The sequence below is a fragment of the Aedes albopictus genome, chromosome 2 (genome assembly GCF_035046485.1).
Source record: "Aedes albopictus strain Foshan chromosome 2, AalbF5, whole genome shotgun sequence".
Lineage (NCBI taxonomy): Eukaryota > Metazoa > Arthropoda > Insecta > Diptera > Culicidae > Aedes > Aedes albopictus.
Window position 1 is genome coordinate 361,230,759 of NC_085137.1, and position 16,661 is coordinate 361,247,419.

At 37.8% G+C, this 16,661-nt stretch overlaps 1 protein-coding gene across 1 annotated transcript; it reads right to left on the minus strand.

The window, feature by feature from the left end:
* Positions 1 to 7,327: 7,327 nt before the first annotated feature.
* On the minus strand, positions 7,328 to 16,567 carry LOC109622612 (uncharacterized). The gene is made up of 2 exons (XM_020077009.3): positions 16,354 to 16,567; positions 7,328 to 9,380 (listed from the first exon to the last, which is right to left on the minus strand). The coding sequence occupies exon 2, from the start codon at positions 9,351 to 9,353 to the stop codon at positions 7,404 to 7,406; it is 1,950 nt and encodes a 649-aa protein (XP_019932568.3). The 5' UTR covers positions 9,354 to 9,380; positions 16,354 to 16,567; the 3' UTR covers positions 7,328 to 7,403.
* Positions 16,568 to 16,661: the final 94 nt, after the last annotated feature.

Consider the following 16,661-nt stretch of genomic DNA (forward strand, 5'->3'; position numbering starts at 1 on the left):
CCTCAAAATCGTGAGTAGGTGCCAAAGTCGGCCATTGTGGCGGCCATATTGGGATTCTAACAAGTCTGTCCTTAAAACGGTATCATATTCTCTCATGTTTTGTAATTATTTGCTTCTTTGACATCAATGCTATACAAATTGAGCAAAAATTATTAAAATTCGGAAAAGCCAAAAACGTCCCAAAACTAGCTTTTTGGAGGCAATCAGTGCTGACGCGATGCCACTTTCTGCGCGCCATATCAAAGAAGCAAATAACCAAAAAACATTAGAGAATATGCCACCGGATCGAGATCCCCATCGCAAAATCGCAACTGTCCCAAGCACACGTTATTTTTCACTTTTTCCTTCGAACAATGCCACCCGATCGCGATCCCCATCGTAACTGCCCTAAACACATGCCATTTTTTCACCCCCATGTCACTAAACAAATGTAGGAATACCTAGACAAAAACATGAAAAAATCAATATCTGCAATAAATTCTGGACGAATCATTGTTGGAATATTTGGATGGACTGGATGTTTTATATAATGTTTTAAAAAAAACTCCTGGATTATTTTTTTACTATTTTTTTATTCTTAATCATTTAACCTAATTACAGCTCTATTGTCCACTAGGGCACTACGTGAGCGATTTCAATTGACAGCTGCACTTACACTTCCGTTCAAAAGTTTGGGGTCACCCCCTCAAAAACATGTCATTTTTTTAGGCCCATATCTCCGCCAATTTGCGTCCGATTTCAAAACCCTAGGTGTCATTAAAAAGATAATAAGTCAAAGAAACTTTGAACATGATTTAAAAGAAACATTTTCAAAAAAATTTGTATGTAAACTTAACCCAAAGTTGCCAAATTTTCTAAAAAAATAATATAAACTTACGGCAGTGTCGCTGGAAGTTGGGTCGACCAAATTTTAAGATGAGAGCGGTAATATGACCCATTTTCTATTAGGTTTCAACTGCTTTTTACAGAACTTAGCTAAAAAATCTAGAAAAAAAGTTATTAAGTAAATTAATCCTTGATGTCATCGACCAAAAGTTTGGGGTCACCCTTCAATATGATGTATCGGACAAAAGTTTGGGGTCACTTTCGTAAAACATGGAAAAGTGATTTGGTGATATCTTCGTCATCTATAGTTCAATATTAATTATTTTGAGCTCATTTCAAAGATAACTAACTAAATTTACGTTTGATGCCTTTAACTTAACGTATTTAACGATTTTTGTATATAAAAATGTTATGTAAAGTTAGCACATTTTACCACGCTTCAAAAAATGAGGCAACTTTACGTTAAGTTTTAGTATGTAAATTTCAACAAATATGTGTGGTTCAATGTCTATGCAGTAAGTATCATTCATTTTGTTTCAAATAAGCCAAGAAGAATTAAAATTGAATGAAAGATGACAAAGATATCAACAAATCACTTTTCCATGTTTTACGAAAGTGACCCCAAACTTTTGGCCGATACATCATATTAAGGGGTGACCTCAAACTTTTGGTCGATGACATCAAGGATTAATTTACTTAATAACTTTTTTTTCTAGATTTTTTAGCTAAGTTCTGTAAATAGCAGTTGAAAGCTAATAGAAAATGGGTCATATTACCGCTCTGATCTTAAAATTTGGTCGACCCAACTTCCAGCGACACTGCCGTAAGTTTATATTCATTTTTTAGAAAATTTGGCAACTTCGGGTTAAGTTTACATACAATTTTTTTGAAAATGTTTCTTTTAAATCATGTTTAAAGTTTCTTTGACTTATTATCTTTTGAATGAAACCTAGAGTTTTGAAATCGGACGCAAATTGGCGGAGATATGGGCCTAAAAAATGACATGTTTTTGAGGGGGTGACCCCAAACTTTTGAACGGGAGTGTACATTTTTGTACAGCGCCTAGATGTGTATTCTATTCTACTTTTATCGAACTGGTTGCCTTTCTGCTGCTTTCACATTTCTACTCTATACATGGTAGAAGGATGAGCATAAGGATGATGGATGGCCGTTGTTCCTTTCCAGTCCAATTGGGGGTCCAATTATGAGTAGCAGTTCACCGATGTCCAGGTATCCGGGTCCGTTTGAGCCATGGGGCTCAGAAGAGGGTCAGTGGCAGCCGCTCTTGGGGGAAGAGCATCTGACGAAAAATTGCAAGTGCCGGGGCTGGGAAACAAACCCATGACCATCCACATATAAAGCGAACGTGTGACCAACTACGCCACGGGCCCCGGCCAGTTTTTTACTAATCTCTGGTAAAATTTTCAAAAATGCTTTCTGAAAAATATTCATGGTGAAATCTAGACCAACATTTGAAAAGGGCGTAACAGCCATTTTGAATTTCTGCTTCTTCCGTTTCTCCTGAGCGTATTTCCAATTACACTAGTTTACAGCATTTTTGAACTCGGTAAGCTGATGATCATTTTTGGTGTAGAATCATGTCCTGAGTTCAAAAACGCAAAGGAAAAAAATACAGTTGTGCGGATTTTTTTTCGACTTTCCATACAACGCTGAGGATTTGAAATCGATTTTTGTTCTATTTTTAAGCAAAGTCGCTCACTTCAAATATATCATTCTCCGTAATCAATGCTCCGATTGAGCTGAAATATTTACTGTAACTCGCCTACATATGATATGTTAAATAAACGTCGAGAACGAATTTTTAAATCGGGTTTTTCTTATTGAAAAAAAATACATTTCTTCAAATTTTTTTGGGAATTTTGCTAAAATTTGAGGATATTGTCCCTATAACTTATCAATATCTTGAGTTTTATCAATCTGACGCAAAACCTGTATTCAGATGATCGAATGGTATTGTATTCAGCTTTTAATTTATGGAAAAAGATTTAAAATCGAATGAACAAAACGCAATATATTTGAATTTAAGTAAATTACATATTTTAAAAAGTTGTAAAGCTCGATACTGAGCTAAAACTCAAAAACTGTTCTACTTAAAATTTTTGGAAGGTCGGTTTCGAAATCAGCACTAAATTGTGCTTCAAAATTTTTTGTCGTTCACAGAAGTTCGCGACTTTCGTTTTATTTTGTAAACTAGTGTTATTCATTAAATCTCTGGCCAGTAACAGATAGAGCAGACTCCCCTGTGTCTGATAATGGGGTAAGTTTGCATAAATAAGTTTCCTAGAGAAATTCCTAGAGGAATCTTCGAAAAAGCGCTGAAACAATCACTGGAGGAACATCTAAAGATATCCCGGAGGAATGTCCTTTGAGGAATTTAAAAAAAAAATCTCTGGAGCAATCCATGATGGGATCACTTAAGGAAGCTATGGAAAATTCCTGCAAAAAAATATCTGCAAAAATTTCTGAAGGAATCGTGGGAGGAATTCCTGAAACATTTCTTGGAACAAACCCTGAAGCAATCACTATTAGAACCCTGCAAGATGCCCATGGAAAAATTCACGAAAGAGAAATTTCTGAAGGTGTCCTTGAAAGAATTCATAAAAAAATCTCAGGTATGTATTTTGTTCTTAGCATGACGTTTGTTTGAATTGAATACACTGAAAATTCGTGAAGTATGTGCTTACACCTTGTAGCAGCATATGGTTATACAAAGCCCTTCTTTTCCTTACCGGAACCGGCTCTGGTATATCTGGAAACTTTGGAATGTCGTTTTTGTATTTCAAGAATAAACATCACAAAATTTAGTCATTCAACCAAGCTTGTTATTGGTAAAATTCTATGGTAAAATTCTATGATAAGATTGAAGTGATTCTCTTGGATAAATACTTGGCGAAATTAAGTACTTGTGTTTTTTTTTTATTAAAAAAGTTTGATATATCTGGATAAATATAATGGATTATAATACAGTACTTTTTCGATTATATCACGAATGAAAAAAAAATTCGCGTGATATATTGGAACGTGATATAATTGAAACATATTTTTTACGAATGTATTTTTTAATCGACAGACACTTACATACAAAAAACGCTAACAAAAACCTAACAAAACATCAAACACAGTACAGTAGACGTTGCAAACGGTTTATTTTTGCAATATTCTTTAAATGCAAGTCCGGTAAGTGCAACAAATTTGCAATTATCGCACTGCCAAACGTTTAAATGGTGCGCCATGTTAGCCCAAATCAACAGTCGGATCACGTTCACGGTTTTTTATTGTCGGTTGACAACTTGCTGACATCTGTCAGTCGTTGCAGTTATCGGATTTCGTGCGCTAAGTGAAATGTAAACAACATGTTGCAGTTATCGAACGTCTACTGTATTATTAATCTTGTTATATTTTTTTTTCAATTCTAAACTATGTACATATTACAGCATATTACATTTTATGCTTGTCACCCAACGCCCATATTTCTGACAAGCATAATACTGCGTAAAGCAGACATTTTTATTAGGTAAGTCACAATTTCAGCTCGTACCCAAGCAACCAAATGTTCGAATTTCACTTGAAGAGCGAACTCAGAAGTTCATGTATGGTTCCATTCTGGTTTCGCTCCGAAAAGTTATACATTAGAGTGGGTCAACGATGTATGGAGAAACTTTAAATTTGATCGTATCAACCCGGAACAAAGCTTTTTTCAATCTATATTGGCGACCAAAAAAAAACTGTGCAAAATTTGGGAGCGTTTGGTTGCGTCCCCGTATTCCGCAATGCGATTGAAATTTGTATGGAAGTTAGTATGGGAAAACATACTTTTTTGCATTTTATTCATAAGTTGAATTATTTTGTCTAATATGTACCATGTAAGTAATAAAGTTAAAGTATAGCCTAGGTAACTTCCCGCATAAACGATAACCATAAGATTTGCTTAACCACCCATTCGGGATACAATTTGAACAGTATGCGGTATTGTTGAACCGTCTACATTACGGTCCGTTTATTGTGTTGGTTTATTAGGATTAGGCCAAAAATTGAGGTTTTATTATTGATGTTATTCCTTTACATGTTAAATGTTAAGCACCACCGAGCACTCTGTACGTAATAACTTTTTTCACAAGTGTCGGATCACTTTGCGGTCTTCGGCAAAGTTTTTCGGAATATCCTAGGCTATACTTGTACGTCATTAGTAAGATCGTTTTAGACGAAAAATTCCAATTTATGAGAAAAATGCGAAAAAGTAACTTTTCCCATACTAAATCCCATACAAATTTCAATCGCCATGCGGAATACGGGGAAGCAACCAATCACTCCCAAATTTTGCACAGTTGTTTTGGACGCTAAAAGAAATCGAAAAACCTTGTTCCAAAAAATCGACTTTGTTGACCCAGTCTATTATACATATTTTGCTTATGAACTTGAAAGTACAATACAAGCTTTGGTTTCGACCTCAATGTCCAAAACAAGTTCCGAAAGAACTTTAAGAACAGAGTTCAATCAAGTGTTAAGCGAACTCATATTGGAATTTTGCGTGCTTTTAAAGTAAAAATATAGTTCAGCTGGACAACAACATCCCAGTCAACCAGTGATCGTATAATATATTGAATAAGATGATAAAGTGGAGGCGATATGCGTACATATTACATGCGTCTAAATGGAGGCATGTACACATATGGCCTCCACTTTATCATCTTATGCAACATCTTATACGATTACTGGTTGTCTGGGATGGAATGTCCTGTTCCGAACATGTTTGGAACTTATTACTCAAAGTTCGGATAGATATTAATCGTACCATAGGTGAAATTCACTTAGACTTCGGATAAAGTGGAGCCCGGGGGAAGTTTTCATTCAATTAAATCGCTCGGCAATTCTGTATACTGTATACTGCATTCTGTTTGTTTGATAAATATTTTGAAAATGTAAAAACGCAACAGCCGATAATTAAGCTTCATCCTGCTCCAAATAAAAAAAAAGGAATTATCCCGCTGGAAAGAAAAGTTCTTCGTTTATAGTTGGGGAAGCATTTATGAAATAAGCTGAGAGCCAGGCACTGTTCCAGTTGGGAAGGAAAACTATAGTATTAACTTTTCGTTCAATAGTTAGGGGGGTGGGGGTAAGACGGACCGGGTGGGTAAGACGGACCACTGACTACACACATGTAAAACTTCATTTTTGTCTGGTCAACTTCCAGTTATGATGGTTTACATGATATAGCATGTAAATTTGTGTTATATGTCATGTAAAATTTCTGAGACATGCTGAATTACATAATATATAATGGAAGTTTACATGATTTTTCATGAGATTTACATGACATGTCATGTAAACTTCTGTTCTGTTCTGTAAACTTACCCACCCTACCGGTCCGTCTTACCCACACTGTTGAAAAACATACATTTGGAGATCACTTTTTAAATATCTCAAAAGTCATGGAAAATCAAATTTTATTGTAAAATCGACTTGCAGACTGTAAAGTACCTTAGTTGAAGTAAATAGTATTGAGGTAAAATTTAAATTATCTCAGGCCAAACATTTCAATAGGTCCTATCTGCATTTGAGAGGCTCTCTTTGTTCACTTTCTTTCAATTATTACAATGTAATGATACACTTTTCAACTACTTTTGCAGTACTAATCAAAAGACGATTGTTTTGACCATCGTTCTATGCAAGGAGACAATCATAATTCAAATAAACAGCTGAGATATTAACGAAAGAGAGGGAACCCAAAGAGAGCCTCTCTTCTGCAGATTGGACCTTTTTTTTCATTTTTATTTATGTGTATTTTAACTTAAATGTTAATTCTACACTCCCAGATTGGACCTTTAGAAATGTTTGGCCTGATCTCATTGTTTACACTGTCAAAATAGAGTGTTTCCTAAGCATGTCCGTCTTACCACTCCCCCCCTATGTTGTGGAGATTGTTAGGTGCGAACTTTGCCTCGCATTACTCTACTAATGTGCAATGTATCATACTCCATGACGATTCATTTGTCTTGCCTTGATTGGAATATATGCTTTCTATCAATTATCATAACGTGATATAATCGAAAAAAAATACCGTGCTAAAATCGAGAGTGATATAATGGAGCGTGATTAAATAGAACCGTGACAAAATCGAAAAACCACTGTAATAATATGGTTTATTTCTTGAGATATTTTTTTCTGGAACTCTGAATTATTGAGGATCTTTAAGTTAGCTCCAATTTAAAAAAAACAGGTGGCCAGGGGGGCACGTCACCCTCCGCCCCCTCTGATTGAACGAATATTTAAAAAAACACCAGTAGTGGATACGCAGTCTTTATTCTTAAAATGGGTTAATGCCAATTCAGAGGGAAAGTAATGTTCTTTTCTTTCTTTGTCTCTAGTTTTTTATTTTCCCCCTGATGACGGCACCATCCCTAAGTGCCGAAACGTTTGGGTAAATGATAAACCCGTTTTAGGAATAAAGACTGCGTAGCCACTAAAAGTTCACAGTTAAGAATTTCTGTCGATCCATACAAGCTTTATTTTCTATTAACATATATTGTGTGTAAAAAAATTTTTTTGCAAAAAGAACTTTAAGCATTACTGCAATCTACAATAGTCCACACTCCATTGCCCACTGGCCCGCCCGGAATCCATGTGAAAATTTTCTGATTCACCTTCTTGTGCTTGTACCTATTCGACGTGTACAAATATTCCGATCGAACCACGCTCTTGATGTACACGTCGTCCCCGACGGGTTCCATATTCCACTTGCAGCTTTCGAACGGGTTACCTGCGGTCCAGGTGAACACTTTGCGCCTGTCGTTACCTTCTTTGAAATCCTTGTACTCGCTGGGAGAGTACATGTATTCCCTGTGAGCCACGTTGAAGAAGTAAAAACTATCACCGGTTCGAATGAGATTCCATTTGTCTTCATTGGCTCGATCTTCCCTTTTGTTGTTTGGCATCCAGGTGAACACCATTCGCCTTGGCCCATCGTGAAGGTACTTTCCGGAAGCAAACAAGTTCTTCGGGTATTTTTTGTTCTCTATGCAGACTTTTGTTGCAAACGCTGCGTTCCTTACTGACTTTGGTAACGAATTCTTAATTTGATCTAGGGTTGATTTATTTTCTGAATCAAGACTAGCGTAGGTTGGTGCTGTAATAGCATTTTTGATGTAGTAAGCAATATTGAACAATGCGTCGTTATTTGACCTTCTTATCTTATTGAATACTGCAGCATAACCAGGAATAGATTGCTGAATGTAGTTATGATTACTTAGATATTTCAACAACTTTTTGGTATCCATTCTTCCGTAAACTTCGTTGACAACTTCAGTAATCAAACTTCCGAATAACTTACCACTGATGCCATAAACGCTGTTGGAAAGTATTTTTATATCATTTGTCTCATACACATCATTCAACAGAGCGTGTTTCAATTTTTCTTTTGACACAATTTTAATCGAATTTTGCAAACTATTTTCAAATGATTGAGCATCCCTTTTTGTTTGAGCTGAAGTACTTTGGTTGTTAATGATCACATTTCTTAACCTTTTTATCAATTCAATCATTTTTATCGGGTCTCTATGTTCATTAATTTCCATTTCATAACCCAAGGCTTTGTAAACCAAGAAGCTTCTTTGTTTCACATTGACGACTTCTGCGAACTGTAGTATCAAATCGAAGTTACTCACGTGATGATCGTACACACTGTTAACGATCATATTGATCGTGGAGTCCTTCTCTATTTGCTGAAGCTTACTGGCAGCAGTGGTAAAATCGTGACTCTTTATGGCCTCGATGCACTCCGATGGCAGCCTTCGAAGTTTTTTATCTTCCTCCTCTAGCAAAGCCTTGCGCTTAATGTCATCGAGTTCGATTCTAAGTGTATTAATAGTTGCCAACAAAACTTCTACAAGGCTTTGTAAGTTCTCAATTTTCTGTTCCAATTGCACCCGTTGGTCATCTATAAGTTTTTGCAATTTTTTTACGGTGTCTTCCAAACCTGAGAGACGCTCTTTATCTTCAGCTGTTATGTTTGCCGATTGCAGCAATTTATCGATATCTTCTTTCATCTTCTTCATTTCGTTCTCGAGTTTAGTTACTGTAGTGCCTGGGGGAGGTCGCGTGAAACCACCATCTCCTGGGGCATTTTCTCTTTCAGGAGGTGCTAAACTATTAAGCACCGGTGGACTGGAAGGGCTTGACAGCGCCTCAATAAGCCGATTCATCTCCGTTTGGACTGCATTTACCTTGAGCGTTAAATTACTAGGAGCAGCACGTTCAACTCGAGGATCAGCATCCGGGATGGCCGAGGCATTGCAATAGCACAATGATAGAACAACCAACCAAATGATAAACTGTACAGGGTTTGGTAATATTGTTTTTAAACTGGAGACAGGTTTGCATGACGTTCCAGAAGAACTCCAGTGGTAAAACGAAAGAATGTTAGACTTTATTTTCCCCATGTCCAACGAGTTCGTCCTATCGCTTACGTCTTCAGAATGGTTCAATGACTGGTTGATGATTGGGTACACCATCGTTCACGATTTAGCCGGATTCGTGATCTGAAACAAATAGTAGAAGAGAAAATTTTGAATTTTTATTTCAAAAAGCAATTCTACTTTCTTTTTCTCCATTTCATGGCTCTACGTTAGCTCTGATTAGCGGGTTATCTAGCATTGATCCGCACAAGTCTCATGATATGAAATGTTTAAACAGCCAATTTTTACCGAAACAGTTTCTAGCTCAACAGAAAATGGTTCAGGGTGGCAAGAGCAGAAGAGCAACAAATCCATCGCAACAAAAAAAAACGGCAACACGAAGAGAATGTTATTACTAAAGCACAAAAAAGCATGAATAGGAACGATATGCGCAGGTTTCATCCAATCAGAAATAGCGAGCGGTACAGGACTGCGCCTGTGCTCACCATGTGCTGTGCAATGACCGTGAGGACATTTTCTGACAGACGAAGAAATGGTACAAGCCAGATGGAATAGACCTGTGCGCCGACTTTATTTTGCTCGGCGGCGGCGTGAGGGCCATTTTTGGCCGGCGGCGGCGGCGTCATCGGCGTCACGCCGGTGGCAGCTTTCGGCGGCGGCGGCGCGAATCGGCGTGACAAAAATTTGACCGTAATGTCAACATTGGCGAAACAAAGAAGTTGTCTCTACGCTGTAGTTCAGTTTTTGCTTTTTCATGACCATTTATGACATGAATTATTATTATGTCAGTATTGGGTTTCCCGTTATTATTTAGACTTCTGAAAATCCACTGGATTATCATTTCCCAGCGACATTTCACATTAATCAAACTTATTTTGTTTACCTGATGTGCATCTGACGACGCTGCAATGAACTCAAACGAACTTGCCTACGTACAGGCGCTGTGAAGTCGTGTGCGAAATTCGACTGTGATAATAATGAATTTGGGCCGAGTCTAAATGGGTGCAAATGTCGCAATACACAGGATAAAGTATTTGATTAAAAAAAAACAATGCTCAAACATCTTGTTTGTTTCATTAGTGCCAAACAGATGTTTTTTCTTGAGTTCATTTGTCAAATATTTGACCCTGTGTATTATAACCTTACGTCTGAATGAACACCTTTTTTTTATTCCTGTTCGGGTCCATCACTGTGCCCAGTAATTAGACCTATTGTGAAATTACCAGTATCCGTATTAGTGCATGTTGCATTACTCCATTGCAAATTAAGGGCAAAAATATAGATTTTGCTACCGTTTTTATTTTGTTTTCTTAGAACCTTCAGAAGCTATCACATTTGATAATAAGGTCGCACTATTTTCAAGGAATCCTCGAATGATTTCCAAAAGAATTCCAGGAGGAGCCTTAAAGAATGTCCTGAATGAATCCATGAATAAACTACTGCAATAATCTCTGCAAGAGCTGCCGTATGAAACCCTTAAGAAACTTCTGCTGAAATCACTGATAATCAGTTCAAGAATCTCTCTTAGAGACATCACTGGAAAAAAAAAACTTATGAAGAATTCCCGAAGGAATTCCTAGAGGATTCCCCAAAAGAGTTAAAGCAGGAATCCCCAAAGGATTTCCAGAAAGAATCCTCGGAAGTATTCCAGTGGGAATTTCAAAGTGAATTCGAAAAAGAATTCCTTAAGGATTTCTAAGAGTAATCAAGGAAAATATCTAAGAGGAATCTCTGAAGGAATTCCAGGAGAAATCCCTGAGGGATTTCTAAGAGGAATTGCCGAAAGAATTCCAAGAGGAAACCTCGAAGAACTTCTAGGAGAAATCTCCGAAGAAATTTGAAGTGAAACCCCAAAAGGAATTCTAGGAGCAAACCTCAAAGGAATTCCAGGAGAAATCTCTGAAAAAAACAGGAGGAATCCTCGTTAAAGTCCAGGAGTAATCCCTGAAAAAAGTGCAGGAGGAATCCCCGGAGAAATTTTAGGAGGAATCCTCGAAGGAAATTCAGGAGAAATCCTCGAAGGAATTCCAGAATGAATGCCAGGAGAAATCCCCAATCGAAGTCCAGGAGGTATACCCGACAGAATTCCAGAAGAAATTCCTTCAAGACTCCCAGGGGGAACCCCTTAAGGAATTCCGGGAGGAATCTCCGAAGGAACTCCAAGCGGAATCCTCGAAGGAGTTTCAAGAGGAAACCCCGAAGGAAGTACAGGAGGAATCCCTGAAGAAATCTTTTTTTTATTTCTTTTTATTCGTGAATTTTAACTTAGGCTAATTCTTCACAACCCTGAAGAAATCCCCGAAAGAACTCTGTGAGGAATTCCCGCAGGAATTCCAAAATAAAATTCAGAAAGAATACCTACGCGTATCTCAAAGGAATTCAAGCAGTACATCAAGGAAATTCCAGCAAAGATCCTTAAAATAATTTCAGTGGGAATTTCAAGGAGGATTCAAGAAATAATCCCCGAAAAATTGTGAGGACGAACCAACGAAATATACCCAAGAGTTTGGGTTTGGCTCCATACAAAAATATTTGGAGTTTCATACCAAAAATTTTACAAGGGGGGGAGGTGTGCAGGTGTCAAAAATTCGAGAAAATTGCCTTACGTAATAAATGGATAATAATAAATAAATTCCGGGAGAAATTCCTAAAAAAAAATCTAAGAGGACCGAAGGAATTCCAAGATGAATCCCCGAAAAAAATCCAGGAGAACTCAGAAAGGAATCCCCGAAGGAATTCTAGAAGGACTCACCGAAGGTAACCCCGAAGAAATTCTAGGAGGAATTCCATGAGGAATCTCCGAAGCAGTGATGCCAGATTATTTTTATCAAAAATCTGTATCAATACAGTACTACTTTTTGACGTGTTTTAATTTTTACTGATATTTTTTTCTAAAACTTGTGTGAAAATGTACAAATTTTCATAAATTATTTAATGTTTACGCAGCTATTTATAAAGTTTTCATTAAATTTATGGAAAATAACTTCAAATTCTGTGCTTTCTGGAGAAATCTGTATCATATTTTAAAAATCTGTATTTTCCTGTACTCTGTATCTTGTATGTAAAGAAGGTCAAAAATCTGTATATCTGGCATCTCTGTTCCGAAGAATTTGAAAGAAGTTCAGGAGGAATTTCCGAAGGAACTCTAGGAGGAATCCCCGAAGGGTTTCAAACCGAAATCCTCGTTTGATTTCCAAGAGGAATCCCCATAGGAACTCCAGGAGTTATTTCTGAAGGAATTCCCGAAGGAATTCCGAAGGAACTTTAATTCCATGAGGAAATCCGGGAGGAATCCAGGAGGAGTTCTAAGAGAAATTACACAGCGTAACAAAAATTAACTTTTTGTCTGTCTCAAGAGCAAACTTATGTGTCTCTGAAGGATTTTGGGCCGCTGAATCCGAATCCGGGCTCAGATTTGCTCTAACACGTCACAATTTTGAGCTATACCTCAATTTATAGGGCAATATATGCGATTTTGGGGTTTTTTGACTGCAAGCCAATATGCAAGGAAATATTTTTTTGAGGAAATCAAAAGGTTATTTGGTCAATTAACATCTAAATTAACGACTCATGCAAAATATTTTGTTTTACCAAATCGAATTTGATATTTTTAAGCGATTTATGTTAGGTACGATATTTCCCATACAAGTCATCCTCCAAAAGTTGCATGCAAGTTTTCATACTAACATAAAATGACTAAATCTATTAAATTTGATTAGGTAAAACGAAATATTTTGCATGAGTCGTTAATTTAGATGTTAATTGACCAATTAACCTTTTAATTGCTTAAAAAAAATTATTCCAAGCTTAATGGCTTGCAGTCAAAAAAGCCCAAAATCGCATATTTCGCCCTATAAATTGAGGTATAGCTCAAAATTGTGACGTGTTAGAGTAAATCTGAGCCCGGATTCGGATTCAGCGGCCCAAAAACCTTCGGAGACACATAAGTTTGCTCTTCAGACAAAAAAATGTGACGCTGTGTTATTAAAGAAATTCCAGGAGGAAACTCTGAAGAAATTCCAGGGGAACTCCACGACGGAGTATCAAATGAAAACTCTGAAAGAATTTCTGGTGGAATCCATGATGTAAGTCTAGGATGAATCCTCGAAGGAATTCCAGAAGAAATCTCCAAAAGAATTTAAGGAAGATTTCCTGAAGGAACTCTAGGAGAGACCCCCGAAGAAATTGTACGAGAAACCCAGGAAGAATTCCAAGAAGGATATTTAAGTAGTATCTTCGAAGGAATTCCAGGAGGAATCCCCAAAGGCAGTTCAGGAGAAATCCACGACGGAATATTAGGAGGAATCCTTGAAAGAATTTCAGAAGAAATTCTAGGAAAACCCCTGAAGGAAATCTAGGAAGAATCCCTGTAGGAATTCCAAGAGGAGTCTTCGAAATAATTCCCGGAGGAATTTCCGAATAATTTCTTTGAAGAATCTCCAAACAAATTCCAGGAGGAATTTCCGTAGAAATTTCAGGAGGAATGCTCGGAGGAAGTCCATGAGGAATCACCGAAGAAATTGCAGGGGAAATTGCTGCAGGAATGCCAGGGGGAATCCCCGAAAGAATTCCGGTAGCAATCTCCGAAGGAGTTCCAGGTGGAATTCTTGATAGGATTTTCAGCGGAATCTCCCGAAGGAATCTTTCTGGGTAGAGGGATCCCTGCAGGAGTTGTAGGAGGAATCCCCGAAAGATTGTCAGGAGGAATCCCCGAAAGAATTCCTGGAGGAATTCCAGAACGAAATGCTTGAGGAATTCTCCATGAGAGATCCCACAATAATATCCTCAGGCCTGGATTAAGGATTGTGGGGGCCCGGGGCCCAAGCGGATGTGGAGGCCCCTCGGAGAGATGACCAAAAATATTTTTCCTTATTTTTGAACAGTACTTGAGCAATATGAAAAATAAAGCTAATGTTAGCAACCAAAAATGGTTTTTGCCCGGGCCCCCCGGGCCCCCCTTAGATCCGGCCCTGAATATCCTGGAGATATGCCTGATTATATTCCTAAGGTTATTCTCGAAGGAACTTTAACAAGATTCCCTGAAAGAACTCCTGTAAGAAATCTCTGATATAACTCCTGGTGCATCCGTAAGTCCACCTGGAAAAATCTCAGAAAGAACTCCAAGAGCGATCCCTTGAAGAACTCATGGACGAATTCCTAAATGAATTTCTCGAGGAATCCCCTAAGGTTATCCTAAAGGAATCTGAATGAACATCTGAAGGAATCCCTGAAGAAATTCAGGAGAAACCTCTGAAGAAACATCTTCATGAATACCGGAAACTCCTGGTGGAATCTATGAAGGAACTCTTGGACTTATTTCTGTAAGAACTCCTGTATGAATGTCTAAAATAACTTAATAAAATAGCTGTATTCGAATTTTGTCAAGTCTAGATTTCGAACGTCAAGACTAGATAAACCATTTCAAAGTTAAATTCTATCGCAGTCGAATCCAAAAATCGTTAACTGCTGTTCGACAGAACAACACTGGACGAAAAATCGGCAATAATTGAGTCCTGAGGAAGGTACCAAATGTAACCGAAACGTCGGACAAGATATAATAATAGCTGTATTTTAAATGTATCAAAACTGGAAAAGCCATTACAAAGTAAAATTTTTAAAGGAACTTCAAAAGGAATCCCTGCAGGAACTCCTAGACTAATTTCTAGGACCTTCTTCCTGAAAGAACTTCTAACGGAACTTTTGATGGATCTCCAGGAGGCATCTATGAATCCTCCTGAAAAAATCTCTGAAGGGACTTCTGAAAGAATACCCGAGCGAATTTCTGTTGAAATAGCTTAAAGAACCTCTGAAGGAATTCCTAATGAACACCTGGAGGAATTCCTGAATCCTCCTGGAATTGTTGAAGAGATCCCTGAAGGAACTCCTGAAGAGCTCACCGAAGGAACTTTTGGAGCATTTCTTGAAGGAACTACTATACTGCATGAATCCTTGAAAATGTTCATGACTTAATCTATGGAGAAACTTCTATAGAAATATCTGAAGGAAATCCTAGATAAATCCCTAAAAGAGCTCCTGGAAGGATTTCTGAAAAATTTCCATGAGGCATACCGATAGGAATTTCAGGAGGGATTGTTGAAAAAATTCCAGAAAGGATTTCCTGAAGGAACCCTTGATGGAACTCTTGGAGTGATTTCTGAAGAATACAGAACGCCAGGAGAAACCCGTTGTTGGAGTTCTAGAGGAATTCCTGAGAGATCTCCTAGAGGAATCTCTGAAGAAACTTCTGGACTAATTCCTGAAGAAACTCCTGTATGAATTCCTGAAGGAATTTCCGAAGAAATCTCTGGAGAAACTCTCTGACTAATCTCTGAAGGGCCTCCTATTGGATCCCCTTATGAATCTTCTGGATGAATCTCGGATATATTTATAGGAGGAATCCCTGAAACCACCTGAAAAAAATCTGATCGTACTCCTGTCGAGACCTTCCTGAGAGATCTTCTGAAAAAAAAAATGCGTGTTGAAACTCCTAGAGGCATCCCTGAATCTCTGAAGGAACTACTGGAGACATCTTTGAAGAAACTCCTGAAGGAATCTCTTAAGGAACTTCTGGAAAATTCTTTGATTGGAATTTTAGAGAAATTTTCGAAATAGTTTTAGTATTTTATCTCAACTTAATGTAAACAAAATTTGATTCGCGCCCTGATCACCGGCGTGAAAAATGAAAATCGGCGGCGTGACAAACATCGGCGTATGGCGCGCCGCCGATATCGGCGTCGGCGTCGGCGTGGGGCAAAAACTGTCGGCGGCGGCGGCGCACAGGTCTAGATGGAAGGAGCACCTCGAAGATCTGTTGAGTGGAAAAAATGACGATGCATCTAGGAACAGGAATGACATAGTCGATGACGGTCACCATCAACATACAGATTCTTATAAAGATATGGAAGGCTGGGCACACTTCAAAGTATGGGCAAAGTATGGAGGGGATTGCGGTTCTCAGGACTATAAGTAAGTGAAATAGGCGCAATTTATTCCGTTGTACACTGAACAAAAGACGCCAGGTATGTACTAAAATAAATCAAATGCTGATTGCATTTGATGTGTGGTTATAAATCTACACAGACTTATGTTTACTTACCCGAGCTCCAGCTACTTCAGGTTCTCACTGACGAAAAAGGCGAAACTGGAACTGCGCTAAAACTGTAGCAATCTAATTCGCGTTGCTGACTTTTAAAGACTGACACTTTCGCGACGGAACAATGTGGCAGATAAAAATATTCTGACGATAACACTAGCTAAGTGGTCTGATAAAGATCGTTTGTCTTGCTTCTTTTCGAATTGCGATGCAAATAAATTAATAGCAGGAGAATAACTGTACCAATTTAACATAAAGCTAATATTTATATAGATGGTTGATACCTTTTTCTCGGAACACCAGCAAAAAAT